This window comes from Apostichopus japonicus, chromosome 18 (genome assembly GCF_037975245.1).
Source record: "Apostichopus japonicus isolate 1M-3 chromosome 18, ASM3797524v1, whole genome shotgun sequence".
Lineage (NCBI taxonomy): Eukaryota > Metazoa > Echinodermata > Holothuroidea > Aspidochirotida > Stichopodidae > Apostichopus > Apostichopus japonicus.
In genome coordinates this window covers 13,896,667-13,914,006 of record NC_092578.1, presented here as the reverse complement: position 1 = coordinate 13,914,006, position 17,340 = coordinate 13,896,667, and the positions used below count along the sequence as shown (strand labels likewise).

The following is a 17,340-nucleotide window of genomic DNA, read 5'->3' as shown; positions in this document are numbered from 1 at the left end:
AAAATGTCACCATGGTTACAATACAAGGGATGTTGTGTGTAGAGATGGATTTCGTGGATCCAGTTTATTTCTCTGCAACACGTCTACGTACTGAGATCACTTCAGTTCATCATAACCGTAAAAAAGTTAAAGCTAATGGTATTTGTTTAGTAAAAATAAATAGAAGAAGAAAAAAAAGAAACATTTCGTTTAATATCAACCAATAATACGATGTCTGAGAGCATATACAATCTCATTCCAAGGGAGCAAGTCGCCCCGCCAAAGGAAAAAAGGTAAGTCGTACTGTCGTAGGCCTAGCCTAGGCCCCAAAGTTTAGGCTAGCCTATGCCTTAGCCAAATCAACTCTGTTACTGAACTGAATAACCCTTGTTACATATATGGAAGACTACGACCAGTGAGAGATGGTCTGGATCATCAGTACCGTGTTAATGAAAAGGCATATCAAGAAAAAAAAAGGAACACCTCGTTTGTCTAAACAAGTTATTCTACTGCATAACTCAAGGCTTTTTGCCTGACTGACTCATATTCAATTTCAATTGTACAGTTGAACACTTCTCAATATCTGGAAATAATTAAAATGCTGGAATTGCCCCCACAATAAAGGAACATTTGAAAACTTCAAGCATCCTTAATGGGGTTAATTAAAAGGTTAGGCTCATGCAAGGCTAGTCTACATCATACAGTACTGATTTCGCTTAACTCCCGTTGAAAAAACATCAACGATCGATAACAAAAGTTAAAAATCGATATAAAAAGTTGAAATTCGGTTAATTTCGTTGACAAGATTTAGACTACTGCGGGCACGGTTGTCAACGAAGTTTCAACGAAATTTCCACGAAAGTTATCGCGATCAAAAACCGCAAACGCAATTCTAGACATATCAAGGTTGTGACTTGCGTTGAATCCTTAGTGTAACTACAGCCGTTTTCAGACTCTACCAGAAGTTGCCGAGGAATATTACAAACGTTGCAAAAGTGTGATTGTATATAAGACGGAGTAAAGTTCTGTACTAGGTGTTTGAAAAATGATTTGGCTAGGATAATAAAAACTAGTCTTGGTCGATCGTAGCAAGCACATTCTATGACTCTTAAGTTATAGGCTAGTATTAAACTAGGATAAGTTTAAGTTAACTCACCAAGGAACGCAGTGTCAGAAAAAACAAGAAAAAAATATCAACAATGAAACAGTCGTAGCTGGATATCAAAGAGATCTTTATTTCCAAAAAATTCCTGTGTTACTTGACGTACTACGGTACCGTTTACTACAGAACCGCACTCACTTTCAAACTTTTCTGAGAGCGCATTCCGTCCAAAAAATCTCCCCCGACTTCAATGCACGCAAAAAAAAAAAAAAAAAAAAAAAAAAAAAAAAAAATATTTCCCCCTAACCCGTTACTGTAAGTTGCCCGCGAAAGCAGATGGACTGCCCTGGTAAGGTCGCAGCCTGGGTCTGGGCCACCTGTAGTATGCTGCTTACATGTGCATTCCCTACCCTGGATATCCCCACCACCAAACTTTTTTGAAAGGCTTAGTCCAATCATAAACTTGGCTTTGTCAAATTCACGCCTACCTTATGTTAATTAGCATAGTATTTATCTTCGTGGGGGGTTTAGCACCGCAGAACCTTCATGGCTGGCTGCCTCTAGAAGCAAACATTATTTTACCCCTACTGTTCGTAATGGAATGGATGTTATCTGTTACTTAGTTAATTGAAAACCAAATATTCATTCATATATATATATATAAGTAGAACAATCCAGCAGGGATAGAAAGTTTATCTTGAATGAACCAATCAAAAGTCGTGCTATTAATAAAACTTGAAAACACCTGGCCAGCAAGAGAGTTGCAAACAATTGTTTCCATGACTACTAAGAAAATAAAGCAGTGACTTGGGGCCCACGTTGGGTAGATTTCTGTGGAAAATGAATATATTTTCATTGCTTATTTGAGTATTGTATATTGGGAAGAGCTGATCAAACATTACTGGGGAGGGCTTTCAACTGGCCTGACGGCTTTCAACTGGCCTGACGGCATGTATAAGTTTATTTTAATGAGTAGGGGGAGTTTTTATGAGTCTCCCGGTATGCGTCACATGAGAAGTAAATGTTTTGTTTTTCGGTTTTATCATCGTTTTTCAAGTGGAACAACTCATAAAATCATGTCAAATGAAAATAATATATATTTGAATATCCTTCCTTAGTTTTACTAATCAGGAATGCTTGATAAGGCATGCAATGCATCGTTCGAAAATGTAATTTTAAAGTAGAATTGAAAATGAACGACATAAAACAATATCTGTGAAGCGTGTGGAGCACAACTTTGAATATTCGTTGTGAAAGAAAACATAATGAACGATGTTTACTGCGTAAATAAATTTCGCGGAACTGGTATGGAGAAATTACGTACTGCAGCTTACGTCAGAGAAGCTCATAAATGACACAGGTGGATAGAGCGCATCAAAATTCGGTTTAGGAAATCCCTATACAGCCGACAAAAGTCGATGTCTCCTTCCGTTTTCGAGTTATAAGCGATTTTGTGTTTTTGCGATATGGTTTTCAGTATATTTTCATTGAATAAGGGCGTTTTGTTGTGTGTGTTTAAATAAGGGTGTGACCTATCAGATATTTCGCTAACCGTTTCACTGTATCCCCTGCCGGTCGGTTAAACGTTTAAACGCCGTTTCCCGCCGTCCCCCTCCCCTTAGACCCCTCCCCCATTTCAGTCACCACTTCCAGATCCGTCGGCAAGTCAAATTTGACTTAAATATGCACCAGATTGCATCTAAGGACGTTTCAAAACTAAAAATTTTCCAAAGGCGAGGGGGACACCCCCTCCCCTTAGACCCCTCCCCCATTTCAGTCACCACTTCCAGATCCGTCGGCAAATCAAATTCTCCACACCCCCCCCCCCAACAACAAAAAAACCTTCGCTACGCCCCTGGTCACATACATGATACAGTACCTTACATTTGATACAAAAGTTACTTCAAACAACAGCTTCCAAAAATTTGTGTCGCAATAGGTTAAGATTTAACCACGCTGCGCAGTACCATTCATAATTTGCATATTACACTCGGCGTCCAGATGGCGGGAGAATATAACATCATGTTCAATGTGTTGTGTCGTTCCCATGGTGCGATGAACTTGGGCAAGTTGCCAAGTTCGAATGTCAATGACCTACTTATGTTCTGTGACCAATGTCAGTTGGAATTATGTGTGTAAAAACTCGGGTTTTTCCATTTGTTATATATATAGAAGTTTTTCCGTAAGCGGAGCTAATTTTAGGGCGGCTCGTTGATTGTGAGGAAGCAATTATCTAAGCATCAATATTTGTGAAAAAATATCGTAAGTTTTTCAGTTTCATTCATTTTCTTTTATGTTTGCCGCAATCGCGCCCGCAATGCATGCACAGCATAATATCATGTGTGAAAAAATGGCTGTACACGTGCGGACCTGAGAGAGCAAACTGGCCTTGTGTTGTTAATGTTATGACGGTACTTTCTAGAACGGCCATTTGCGTCTTTTGGAGTCAACATATTTTCACACGGGTTTTCACCATGCCATTGATCGATGTACACGGGTGATATGTCGCAAATATAAACTGAGAAAACGAATTGACGACACTATCATCATGAGCTCATGACGATTGGCCTACTACTTTAGTTATATTAAACACATTATTCATGCCTAAAACATCGTTTTTTTGTTTTTATAGTTTGCAGTACATTACTAAGTTCTTTACATATTTTAAAATAATTTTCATGTTTAAAAGTAAACAAAATAGAAAAAATAAAAAGAGAAAACGCCTTTTCGAAAAATGGAAGCGTCCTCGCAGAATGGGCGGGGCATCTTTATTTTGCTTCAAGTTACATGTTTTCGCTCAGAAACAAAGTTTCATACTCCAACTCTAATAAAAAACCAATTTACATCTCTAAAAAATAACTATTTTTCGTAATCTGCAAGTAAACCAAGTTTATATGTCCATTCATTGTTATTTAAATGGTTAAACAGCACTCATAATTTATCTGGAAGGGTGCCTCGTGGTACATAGCTTTGACTGCAACCTCTCTTACGTCCTGGCGAAGTTAAGACTTATGTCACTGTGTTTGGGGTTCACAGTTAGAAAACGTCCCCCGTCAGTTTCACTACATGTTTCTTTGAGTGTCACTACTCAGTAAGTACAGGAATGTTCTTGAGAAAATTCCTGCCTTCAAACGACTGTTCCAAAGTCTAATCAATACTAATAAACGAAGTTGCTCGTTTTCCGACGTTTCTCGTAACCACACATTGACCTTCTATTTCGTTTAAAAAAGAATTTCAACGTATCGTTGAAAATTCCACGAAGGAAATGACCGAAATAACCAATCGTTAAAATTCGTGGAATTTCGATGACAAAACGTGGAAATTCGGTTATTTTCCTTTTAACGAATTTTAACGGGAGTTAAGCGAAATCAGTACTGTATATGTACTTAACTGTTATGCATGGCTACAAACACACATTTAGAGACAAGCTTGCTCTTTAAAAGTTTGACAGTAGGAAAACTGGCTTTGTGTCTTTAACTGATGTTTCAAACAATTTTACCAATCCTTCTGATCATTCTCAAAGTAAACAACTGCTTGTGACATTGTGGTAGCATGACATAAGTTGGGTCACTCACTTAGTTTAAGGTATGTTGTTAGGCCTGTAAAATATCACTTATATCAATAAGTAAAGTCTTTTGAAATATATGTCAAAAGGTCAACCCAAGCAGTTTTGACACCTTAGCATGTGTCTCTTTAAACCTATATTTTGCACAGCAATATTGTATTTGAGTGGTAGCTTGTGTTAATTATTTGTTTTCATTGTCTCCATGCAATCCTCCAAGCATGTTCACAATGCTCAGTGAGAACTTACACTTGTTCATGTCAATGATTTTCTGAATGAGTGCAGCCTTCAACTTGCAATATTACTTTCAAACAGTACTTAATGGCGATTGATATTGGCAGCAAAATTGGAATAATGTGGACACACATTTCAAACTTGTCTAGATTTTACAAGCATATATTTCCATATTTTTTGTTCTAATGTATTTTTTACAGGTATCAATCCAAATTCAAATCATCTGTAAAAGATGAGTTGAAGACAAATAAGAGTCCAAACAAAACTATGGGACCTGCTAAGGTCAACCTTAGGTCATCGGGTGAATTTCTTACAAAACATTCCAAAGAACCTCAGCTTCCAGAAAAGACCAAGTTTCAGTTTCCAGATGAAGAGACAAGGAAGCCAGGGGTGCCAAGACAAACAGAAAAACCCCTTATGGGATTGAAATCTAATAAAGACTTTGTACAGACAAACGCTGTTGAAAATATCATGTCCGTTCCAAAGAAGCCAGCAGCCAATTTTGTTGATACGCCTTTTGGTTCCACTCATCCACTGGAGCCATCTGGCTTGATGCCAAAGTATATGAAGAAGAAGGTAACGCAAACTGTTATTAATTATTTTGTTATTTTTGTATCATAACTCTATGGCCTCATAGTGATGCATCTACATCATAGAGATGATTTTTTTTGGAGGGGGGGGGGGGGCACAATGGAGGTTGTATGTAATGTTAAATACCATCTTAAGTCTGTAAATCTTGCATCTGGAACGATAGACTCTTGCTTAAAATTGGCTGTGGGTAATTAATCATTGCTATATGTAGAAACAAAAGGTGGAGTGTAGAAATAGCCCCCCCCCCCCCAAAAAAAAACAAAAAAAATTAACCTTTCAGTGTTGGTACAGTAAGATACATCAACAGCTTTCTTAAGCTCTCAAGATCCAAATTTAGTACAATCCTATGTATATACAGGTAAATTGCAGGAATGAACATGTCTAAAGACTTCTAGATTGCCATGGTCAGATTAAGGTTAAGGTAATAAACGATATTTAATTTTTTTGCCACGGTTAGTATTAAATTAACCAGCCACTTTAGGTAATAAACGATATTCAAATTAAGAGAATTGAAAATTTGTGGAAATTTTAAATCATTTTAAATGTACAATTTCCACAAACAATTTAAAGGTATTATTCATTGAACAAATCCTCACTGTTTGTAACCAAAACTTTTGTGGTCCTTGTTCTATGGTTCATTTATAATGTGCATGTTTATTTAATGTGCATGCATGTATTAAACAAAAAATGATGGGCAACAGAGTATAAGTCAGTCAGGTATGGTGATATTCAAGTTAAAAAGGCAAGCACAATACCCAATTACCAGTATAAGGAAAAGATTATTTGACCCTTGTATCTTCAACTCAATGCATTGATCAATTTGGGTTAAAATAGGAAAATATGAAAACTTCATGATTGCGTACTTTTATGTTACTACTCAGAATGAGACTGGACTAGTCAATGGAATGAAATGTTGCATTGAATAGGATCAAGAAAACTGATTTAGTTTAAGTAAGACATTGATCCCAAATAGTTCTGCTTTAAAGTAGATAAAAATATATCAACTCTTTTTTATTTGACCTTGATATGATGATAGGGGTATGGTGAGACTCCGCAGTACCTTCAGAAGCGTAAAGATGAAACGGTGAGGGCGCAGGAAGAGTACAACGAATACGTGCGGGAACACTACAGACGAGGAGCCATGAAGCAACTGACCGAGGCCGAGAGACAGACCATACTAGATGGTCTGAAGAAAAACTGGGAAGAGATCCACCACCAATACCAGGGACTCTCGGTAGTCACGGATACAGCTCCAAAGAAGATGAGGAAAGAACGAATGGAAGCCGAGATGAAACAACTGGAACGAGACATTGAACTCTTGGAGAAACATAAGGCTATCTATATCGGAAACTATTGAGAATATTATATGGCTAGTGGGAGGAGGGATGTATTGAGTCTGGGGAAAATAAAGATAAATAAGGGCGAACTAACAATAATGTTGAGTCTTTACTTTCTAGTTGAATCTACATGTACTGTATGTAAGGATGATGGGCTTTGCGTTGTATCTTGAAGATTCAATGTTGAGGTACTCTACGTTCAGGTTTGTTTTATGTAAGGAGGATGAATACAGGTTTTATAGTCGTGATATAGACTTAAAGGTCAGGAAAGTGAATGAGGGAACTTGCAGCTAAGTTTACAAAGCTGCCATAATCTTCATCTTAGTATTTAATCCCTCCTCCAGTGTGATACCACTGAATTTGTTTTGACAGAAACACAAAAGTTGCTCCTGTGATTTAACTGTGAACACAGGGAGACTTGTAATTTGCTCTTTCACAAGAGTTGGAGAAAGTATCCTGCCCTTCAAGTTTATATGATTTACTTACTCACCACTTCCAATTTTCTGAAATCCCCTCCCTTCAACAAATACTCAAGCCAAATCTTTTCAAATACTGGGAAATAATTTTTGGCTTCACGGTTGTATATATCTACTGGCACGTAGATGGATTATTGTCATACTCTGTGCTACGGTTTTGTGACAGTTGCCTTACATGCTTTCGAAAATATCAAAACGAATGCCGTTAAATTAAGCAGTCCCTTTTAACAATTAAGGAAGGGTTTTATTTTTCAATAATCAAGCTGTTGGAATGAAATGAAGACAGAAACTTAGCGAAATGTACAGTTGTCACTTTACATGGCTTGAATAAAATAAAGTTAATGTAACTTGTTAATGTAACAGGTTTTCATTGAAAGAGCACTTACAACACCAGACACTGGCCGTACAAATATAAAAACTATCTGTGGTATGTTTTTGTTAAGGTATATAGTAAGATGTAATATATGCCAATTACAATGATATCAACATATCTGTATGGATGTTATTTGAAATCGTTAACTAGATTGCCAGTTCCTTCAATGACTTTTCCTTGTAATTATTTTTTAAATTATTCATTTACAAATCCATATTAACCATCCAATAAATTCACCAAAGAAAAGTCCATCCTGTCACATCAGTATTTCAAGTTGACAACTTGAAATAAATTTGAATTCCTAGCATTTATGTTTATAGTGCAAAAGTAACTGTAATATTACTTAATAAAACAGTCATGAAAGTGCTCTTAACATGTATACATACCGAAAAGACATATACATACCGAAAAGACAGAGCAATATATTAAGTTAAGTGTGAAAACATTTCTTTGTCATGCATACAAGATGTATTTTTCTGTCGATAAACTCAAATTAATGTTGTTTTATATTTTAATAATCCTACCTACTGTACAACAAAATGTTTGAATGTGGATGTAATTTGCATTAGCAACAGATGTCTATGACATCATAGCTGAATTTTATGACATTGCAATACATTGCTATGACATCATGATACATTGCTATGACATCGAAGATAAATAGTAAGTCATAAATATGTAGTATTGTTAATGGTTTACAAACTGTAATTTCAGGTCATACTTCAAAGCCCTTGTTGTACTTACAGTATGAATAACCTGTTTCTATTAGATAAAGGTTAAGAACAGTTCATGCTGCTTTCAAGTGGGATAAAAGTAGTGTAGTGTTTGAAACTTGTCTATTATGGCAACTGAAGGTTTGATTCCTCTTCAGCTGGTATTTCTGCTTTAAGAAGGGAATTGTACGATGAAAACAAATCGTTGATGAAATGACCAAAACTTGAGGAAATTAGATTCATTTTCAAGTTTTCAGTCTATCATTTAAATCACAACATTTAACCGACCTTCGTTATTTCTCTTTATGCTTCAAGGTATACATACCAGTGAGTAAATTTTCATTAAAGTTGATGTTACTACTTTTACAATTAACAAATCCGATAGTTCTCTCAAATTCACCTTGATGTTGGCAATATTTGAGTCCATTATTCATTCTGTTACACTGTACGTCCTCGTAATTCGGTAATTAATATAATTAATTAAAATATAAGCTTGTAATTTTTCGAGCCATTTAATTCTTTTTCCTTATGGAGATTAAGTGTTAAATGTGAATTATTATGAAATTTGCCAGTGTATTTGTTCCGACCATTTCCAGCAGTCCATTTTTCTTCAACCAAAAACTTTAAAATGTCATATTTGTAATATAGGAAAACTTTAATTGATAAGGTTCTGTTCAAACAATGAGAATTTGCAAATAAAAATGTAAATATGTGTTACGCTAAAGATCTGACGTTTCTTTTTTTCTCTCCATGCGCTGCATTCATGAATTGGTTGTCTGTCTTTTACGCGGTAGGTCACTATCATCAGTCTTTATGTAAATCTGGTCGACTACGTCAATTAGGAGATGCGCAACAAAAAAACATGTAGCAACCATTGTAGCACTCAGCTATTTTAGTACTCCTTTAATATTCATTCTGCAACAACTAATGTCATGATCTCATAGCCACTTCTATATTCCTTGAGAAGTTACGCGAATAACAGAGTCCAGTAAAGTAAGTTTACCGCAAATTTCACTCTTAATTGTTACTTTGAATAGTTACTTTCAACAAAGTGGCTATTCTTACGACTGTTTGTAAGAATAATTTCCGATTACGCATGCGCAGTTGCTATTTTTATGACAGGAGTACTATTTTTTACGACCAGGAGTAACAATAATTTCCGGTTAGGGTTAGGATTGGGGTTTAGGGTTAAAGTTAGGGTTAGGGTTACCCCTACTACATGCGCAGTTGCTTTATTTACTTTACTGTGCTTGAATTCGCCTTTGTCGTAAGAATAGTTTATAAATAATTGTTACGGCTAGTTGTAAGAATAGCCACGGCCTACTTTCAAACCATCTGTTGCTGGGTATCATGCCACTCATCAGGACTGTACCCAGCGTATGTAAACACGAGAAGCAGACGACAGGATTCGTTGTTCCTTAGCAACACAAGTCTCCATGCCTTTTTGCGCATAAAATTTACAGCGACCACTACATCACATGATCCTCCATAATTGGTACGTTTCTTATCGTGGAGCGAGCCTTCCAGATCATATAAACTTCGATGATCACAATTACACGCACACCTAAATATTAAAGTGAAGATGTGAAGAAATATTGTATACCGAAGTCTTGATCAAAGTTTGTTGTTATTATTATTGTTTGAATCAAATGATTGATTTACGGACGTTTGTATGTTCAATCATAAGCATTAAGTTAAGGCAAATTACATTGTGTGTTACTCCAAACTACAACTGCCCTTAGTACAGACCACTAACGAGAGCGACAACAATGTTGCTCCCTTTTTGTTGTATTGCTTGTTTTCTTTTCAATTGTTGATTGGGGGGGGGGGGGGTGGTTGTGCATGTGTCTTTGTGGCTGGTTGTGGGTCGGTGGGTTATACAATTGACGTAATAATCAGTACATGCCATTCAGAGTCAGACAACTTGTCGTTAGTTTTCGAATATCCGACGAATTTGGCACAGGGCAAATGGATTTGGACATAACCCTCTATATGGGTGCATATATCACCACCACAAGCTTTAACCGTATAAGTTACCGGTTTTCGTGACCAGGCTCATATCTTCACGGGGGACTTTACTTAGAAAGTAACACAGACTCACGATCACATCTTACTGTGAAGGGTGACTTGAGTTGAGAGTGCATTAGTGTGGTGAACTTGGTTTGGTTTTTCGTGTCCAAAGTCTAGCTACCAAGGGCGGCGGAAGCACTTTTAATCTGGGGGGCACCGACGTCGAAGGGCACTTTGCAAAAATTCGATTGGACTGATGCAGCCTGATATTTATTACCCTTTATAACTCGTATTGTATTATCTTATATGCATATACACACCACTCCATCAACGCTCCCCCCCCCCCTCAGTGGCGGAGCTAGGGGTAATGGTCAGGGGGCGAGAATGGTCTGTAGGCCGGGGGCACTTTCGACACTATCTAAGCGGAGCGCCACCACAGGTTGGCGCGGAGCGTACAGAATTTTTTGAGTAAAGATACTCCCTAGATCGCCGGAAATGACCCTTTCCGGGCCTTGCTAATTTGCAGATAAACGAAGAATAAATAGGTGTCATCGCCATTTTGTCAGAAAATTACACCAACAAAATGTGACAAATGTCAATAGGTATTTGAGAGCGCAATGAAATAGTCAATAATCGCGAATAAGTAAAAAGTGGTAAAAAGCTGAAAATGACGCCAGCAGTCATTTTGAGTCCGTCAGGGGGGCATCCGCCCCTCTGACTGTATGGACGCTCCGCCACTGCCCCCTCCCCTCAACTTGAAGGAAAAAATGCATACTAGCACTGCAATATCCACTGTGCAAATTGGAAACAAGTTTTCTTTCGAGACAAAATGAGGTGAAATCATTATAAAGTCCAAGTCCCTGCACACGCGATCGATACATGCATGAAAGCAAATGAAATATATCAAAATACGAAAGGATGGGGTAGGTTATGGGATATTAAAACTAAACTCATTATTCATAGTAGGCTATAAATGGCTTCTGCTTATTACAAAGTCACAATGTAATATAGCGATGTATTTTTGGAAATGTATTAGGATTTTTTTGACAAATTGAATATGCATAATGGCACTCACCAGAATGTTAGAAGCCTTGTGGTAGTAAACATTTGAGTTTGACCCACATAAATTCATTAATACTTCTAAATTAGGATTAGATCTCTTACTGAAATATCGCTGACCTAATAAGGTGATCAAGAGTACAATGTTTTATGTAGAAAAAGGGCACATTTTTATCCTGAGGAAAAGTGGGGGGGGCACGTGCCCCCTGTGCCCCCGGTTCCACCGCCCTTGCTAGCCACAGTTACTTAAATACCATAGATACTCTAAGAAATGTCACCCATGATAGAACCTGGAACCGAATGTCAAACAACTTGATTCACTCTCAACATCCAGTCCTCTAACATCGACATCGCACCGTTATGATCATGTCGACCATAGAAGTACCGTATATCTACCTGTACTAACAGCAAAACCTTGCATGTTAACATAACGCAATATGTTCCACTGGCAGGACATATGTTGACGTCATGCTTGAGAAGGTCTTTTCATCGATTCTATAGTGTGGTGATGGTAGGTAATCGTCACGTGACCATTCGTCCTATTGTATCGTGATGGTTAACAATCGTCACGTGACCAAAGATTATGGATTAGCGTCTGCTTAGTAAGTCCTCTTGTAAATGGAGAAGGAAACTAAAGATAGGTCTCCTGGTAGTATAGAGAAACGACGAACTAGTAAGTGTAAGAATCGTTGTCGGTGGCATTACTTTACTGGAAGAGGTAAGATTTCAATTTATCTAATTCTATATAGATATAATATAGGCTAGTATACTCTTTAGTTTAGTTAGCGTTCTACGTAGCATCCCAGAACGGAAAAGAAGTCCCCAATCGAAAAAAATCTCTACCAAAGTAGACAACAAACAAGAGAGAAGAAACCTAACTTCGTATCGCATTGCTTGAAGCGCTCGTAAAAAAATAATACATCAAACACAGAAGTGACAGAAGGGTGGGGATTGGTAGGAGATCAGGCTGAGTTCTGCTAGTAGCTAGGCCAATACATATGTAGGTCCCTGGAAGTGCCTAATGTAGCACACGACTTCAAGGGCCCGTGGTGGTACGTGAAATTAAACGGAACCGATTTCTCGCTATGATCGAGATATGTAGGTTTCGTCTCATCGCATCCTCTTATACAGTCCTTGGCAAAGTTCTGATAAATTTGTGATCTTCGGTAAAGTTTAATGTGAATCTCAAACACAATTATATGATTGGCTCATTGAATTGCGTTTAATATTTGGACCCTTCTGTGAGAGCTTCAAAAATATTAAACGCAGTATGGACGTTTAACCTCGAATCATTGTTGCCATTTTGAAAGCATTTTGTCAATCGGTATAGTTTTGCTTTATAAACATTCTCAGGGTAGCAGTAGCAAGAAAACAATTATGTTGGCGACCGAAGCCGGCGACAATTCGTCATTACTTGCTTCCCTAGCACACCCAGCTACTGTACCTGTATATATATATATATATGTGTGTGTGTAACTATATACAGTATGTTACCAGTGGCGGAGCTAGGGGTATTGGTCAGGAGGGGCGAGAATGGTCGTTAGGGGCGCTTTCGACACTATCTAACGGAGCGCCACCACTGGTTGGCGCGTATACGCGTACAGAAATTTTTTGAGTAAAGATACTCCCTAGATCGCCGGAAATGACCCTTACCGGGCCTGGCTAATTTGCAGATAAACGAAGAATAAATAGGTGTCACCACCAAATTACACCCAACAAAATGTGACAAATGTCAATAAGGAGATGAGAGCGCAATAAAAAAGTCAATAATCTAGAATAAGTAAAAAGTGGTAAAGAGCTGAAAAGGGCGCCAGCAGTCCATTTGAGTCCATCAGGGGGGGGGGTATCCGCCCCCTGACTGTATGGACGCTCCGCCACTGTTTGTTACATTGTTTTGTCTCTGTACTACCTATATTCAGTGACGATTGTAGCGTCAGGTCGGTCCCATATTAACTGAAAACATCCAGTTTAATCCGATCATACGATACTCACAGATCTAGCTCGTAGTATGAAATTAATTCTCCTAAATGTGCTGAAACTGAAACCTGATTAAACGATCACTGAAACCAGCTCCCTGCTGAAAAAATTTCACATCTCTGGTCACACTTTACTCGGTCTCTTATTTTGCTTGCCAAAGCGATTTAGTCAATGAGACATAGGCGTATGAGTCGGGGGGCTGGGGGGGGGGGGGGCTGCAGCCCCCAACCAAAAGTTGTTGTGAAAATTCGGGCAATATGCTGATAATTTTTCGGGCACCTACTGAAAGAAAAACAAGCAATGTGTTTTTCCATGGTTAAACTGATATTATTATTATTATCATTATTATTGTAACGACTTCCCCAATAATTATAACCAATATGGAAGTGTAATAACTCGGCAAATGATTGTATGTTATTTGCGATGTAATAACCGATGCATGCCTATATGATATGCACATTAAGATTTTTGGTTATATTTTTCGGGCAAATCTTTACAGCCCCCCCCCCCCCCCCTCCCAATCAAAATCTATGCAAGGAGATACCGTTTTAAAGTAATTGCTGATCGTTTTCGAATAATTTAAAGAACTATGACATTTTGATCCCACCAACTGATTTGTTGATGACATTGATTGATTGATATTTTCTACATTTGTTTAACTTTAATCTAGCAATGGACGTCGCGATGTCGTGAAGTCATTATTTCCGCTAAATCTGATGAGTTCGGAAGAGGGTCACGACCTTTGACACAATAACACAATGAATTTCGTCCGTCGAGTAATTTCAACGCTGACAAGTCTATTCTTGTTTATTTTGTTACTACTGGTTTGCGATAAGAAACTCACAAATAAAGCTACATGGAAGAGAAGCAACAAGCAAGAATTTGTTGAGGACTACAGCGACAGCATTGTTGTGACGAAATTTATGGCGCCCGTGTAAGTATATATATAGTATATATACGCGAACCCCCACAGCTCCACTTCCCCTTGTGGGTGCTTCCGGTCTCTTTCTCTTAGTGTAATGCATTAAATAACTTTATTAGTTTGGAAAAGAAGAGCACAGTGATATGTTTCCAACTATTTCTCCCTGCTACCTCTACCTCTCCTCCCTCTCTCCTGCTCATACCCCACCCCCTTTTTCTTCACATCTCGCCCCCCCCCCTCTTTTTTGTTTGGTTGACATTCCCAACGTGACTTTGGTAACCGATGTAATGCCAGTTTTAAGTTACTTGTTTAACAGTTTAAAGTCGTAAAAAGAAACCTATTATTTTCCATACCACAGACTTCCGCTCGATGCTTTTGAAGAAAATCTGACAGATGACGTTAACAATGGTTACGTCATCAAACAATCTGCGCATGAGAACGATAATGACACACGACTCATTTCAAGAGCTGCAAACGACACAGAGAATACTCAACCAGACCAGAAAACTTGTAACCCAAAGAGAAATGTAGTGTTCCTTCGTACCCATAAGACGGGCAGCTCTACCTTACAGGCCATACTATACAGATACGGAGAGCTGAACAATCTAACCTTTGCGTTGCCTGAGATAGGTTCTAACCTTGGAGCTCCTAAATTATTCCATCCTCGTTTTGTTCGTGCTAATTCCAAAAACAAGAGATACAATATGCTGGTTGGACATGCAAGATACGACAAATGGGGTGAGTAAATCAATATTTAATTTACAGTAAGTGATGTATACCCTTTCCATCCCGCTACCACCCTTTTCACCACCCCCGTTCCACCCACCCCTTCCTCCCACTACCACCATTTTCTCCCAACCCTTCCAAACACCCATTCATCACATGCACCCCTTCCTCCGTGTGGGATGACGGTGTGGGATTAAAAGGTTGAAAGCAATCCTCACTATTTGGCATCCCAAAGCACTCAGATATTCTTCAGTGATGGAGATCGACCTAGGGGCCGTGCGCAAAGCATTGGATCTAGCAAACATGTTGCTGCCTCATGAAAAAGATTCAACTGCAAGAATATAAGTTTAAAGCGTAATTACCGATCCAAGTTAAATGCCAGCTTAGAACTGATTTCAAGATAGACTAATCGATTTTTTTTTACTGGTCTGTTTCCTAGCTTTCTCGGTTACCATGCCACCGGATACGGTTTACGTCACCATCCTTAGGGAACCAGGAGATCAGTTTCAAAGTCTTTACAAGTACTACAATTGGTTCAACCGCTTTGGAGTTTCTTTACCGGAGTTTCTCATCAACCCGTTTTTGTACTACAATAAGTTGGAGCGAGACAGTGCGATTGAAAGTGCACTAAATCCTAACTTATTTGATCTAGGATTGGAGAGAAAATATTTGAATGACAGACATAAAATCAGCCAACATATAAATAAAATTGAAAATAACTTTAATTTGGTGATGATTATGGAGTATTTTGAAGAATCTTTAATTTTACTTAAAGATTTACTATGTTGGGATTTGGAAGCAGTGACATTCTTGGTTAAGAATGCTCGGTCCATGGAAGGCCGTCCGCTTAATGACGAAGATTTGGATCGAATTAAATTATGGAACGCCGGGGACGACCTCCTGTATCATCACTTTAATGTCACTCTATGGCAAAAACTTAATCAGTATGACCGAAGGCAGCTAAACGAGGAAATTAATACTTTACGAGAAAGAAATGAACATTTAAAAGAAGATTGTGTAAAGGGTTCCAAAAGTAAAACGAATGGGATAAGTGCATCTAGAGTAAGGAGTTATACGATCAAAGAAACCAAAGCTAAAAACGACACATGCATTCTTCTGGCGTTATCGAATGATGCATTTCAAATCAGAGCAGCTAAACGACAATTTGGAAAACACAAATAACATTGTTGTGCAAGCTTCATACTTGATCGATTTTCTGTTTCTATATATCTAACATCAAGTATCGTCGTGCTGACAAGTAACCATGCGTAGATTTAGAGAAGATGTCATCAAGCAAGAATACTCTCAGGCTCTCAGCTCAAAGTTGATGCTTTACTAAAGCCTTCATATCTACTAAGTCTCGAACTAATTTTGATATGATAAGTAGTATATTTGTGCAGTCTCGACTTGCATTATGTCTGTCATATACGATGATTTACACCGGAACTTTCACAATAGCCCCACCGATCTGCTGAACCACCAGCTACCTTAGAAATAATGTGAATCGCCATTAAAACCCAAGGAGAACAACTTAAGGGGATAACACGTGACGGAATTTAGACTGACAATAAAACTGTAGATACCACATCAACCTGCCACTTTCCTAGCTTTTTTGGTTTCTAAATTAACTTTATTGTATGACATGTATATCTTGACACTATATGAACTATTTATCACAAAAACAAAATCCATTCCGTGTGACAATGCCACGTTAATTTGAAAATAAACTTTGTTACTTTCTTATTGCTTAACCGAGATTCATTAATTTTAATATAAAGGCAATAAAAATTGATTAAATATCAAATATATCCGATAATTAAAATAAGTATAAGTGAAGTGATTATATTCTTATATTCAGTCAGATGATTCTGCCTGCCATCTCATCCAAACAACTCCTTGTATTGACAGGAATCTGTTCACTTACATTTTGATATTGATAAGATACTGTAATTGATTTTATATGGTCCAGTATACCCACCCCCTCCCCACACCCGAAAAACACACCCACACACAAAATACTCACACAAACACACAGACAGGTCATATTTACATTCAAACCAAGTACCACCATTGTTTCTTCCAGTTTCAAATCCACGTATCGAAACACATGTACTTACAGAGAGAGAGAGAGAGAGGGGGGGGGGTAGGTGAAAGGGTCGACGGGTGGAGAGAGGTGGCGGTGGAGAGAGATGGATACACACACTAGTTAGCTTAAGTTGGGAGCATTTTAGCCGTGACCATGAACGTTTGTTTTTATCACTGTAATCAATATTGATAAA

At 38.0% G+C, this 17,340-nt stretch overlaps 2 protein-coding genes across 3 annotated transcripts; both read left to right on the top strand.

The window, feature by feature from the left end:
* Window positions 1-61: 61 nt before the first annotated feature.
* On the top strand, window positions 62-9,091 carry LOC139958373 (enkurin-like). Its single transcript, XM_071955387.1, has 3 exons — window positions 62-272; window positions 5,078-5,453; window positions 6,505-9,091. Exons 1-3 carry the CDS (start codon window positions 211-213, stop codon window positions 6,823-6,825), a joined length of 759 nt encoding a protein of 252 aa, XP_071811488.1. The 5' UTR covers window positions 62-210; the 3' UTR covers window positions 6,826-9,091.
* A 2,584-nt stretch (window positions 9,092-11,675) lies between these two features.
* LOC139958975 (galactosylceramide sulfotransferase-like) lies at window positions 11,676-16,904 on the top strand. 2 transcript variants are annotated; one of them, XM_071956441.1, is made up of 4 exons: window positions 11,676-11,947; window positions 14,084-14,347; window positions 14,694-15,073; window positions 15,501-16,904. In XM_071956441.1, exons 2-4 carry the CDS (start codon window positions 14,172-14,174, stop codon window positions 16,241-16,243), a joined length of 1,299 nt encoding a protein of 432 aa, XP_071812542.1. In that variant the 5' UTR covers window positions 11,676-11,947; window positions 14,084-14,171; the 3' UTR covers window positions 16,244-16,904. The 2 variants fall into 2 exon arrangements, with proteins under 2 accessions (XP_071812542.1, XP_071812541.1); XM_071956440.1 differs by lacking the exon at window positions 11,676-11,947 and adding an exon at window positions 11,998-12,154.
* Window positions 16,905-17,340: the final 436 nt, after the last annotated feature.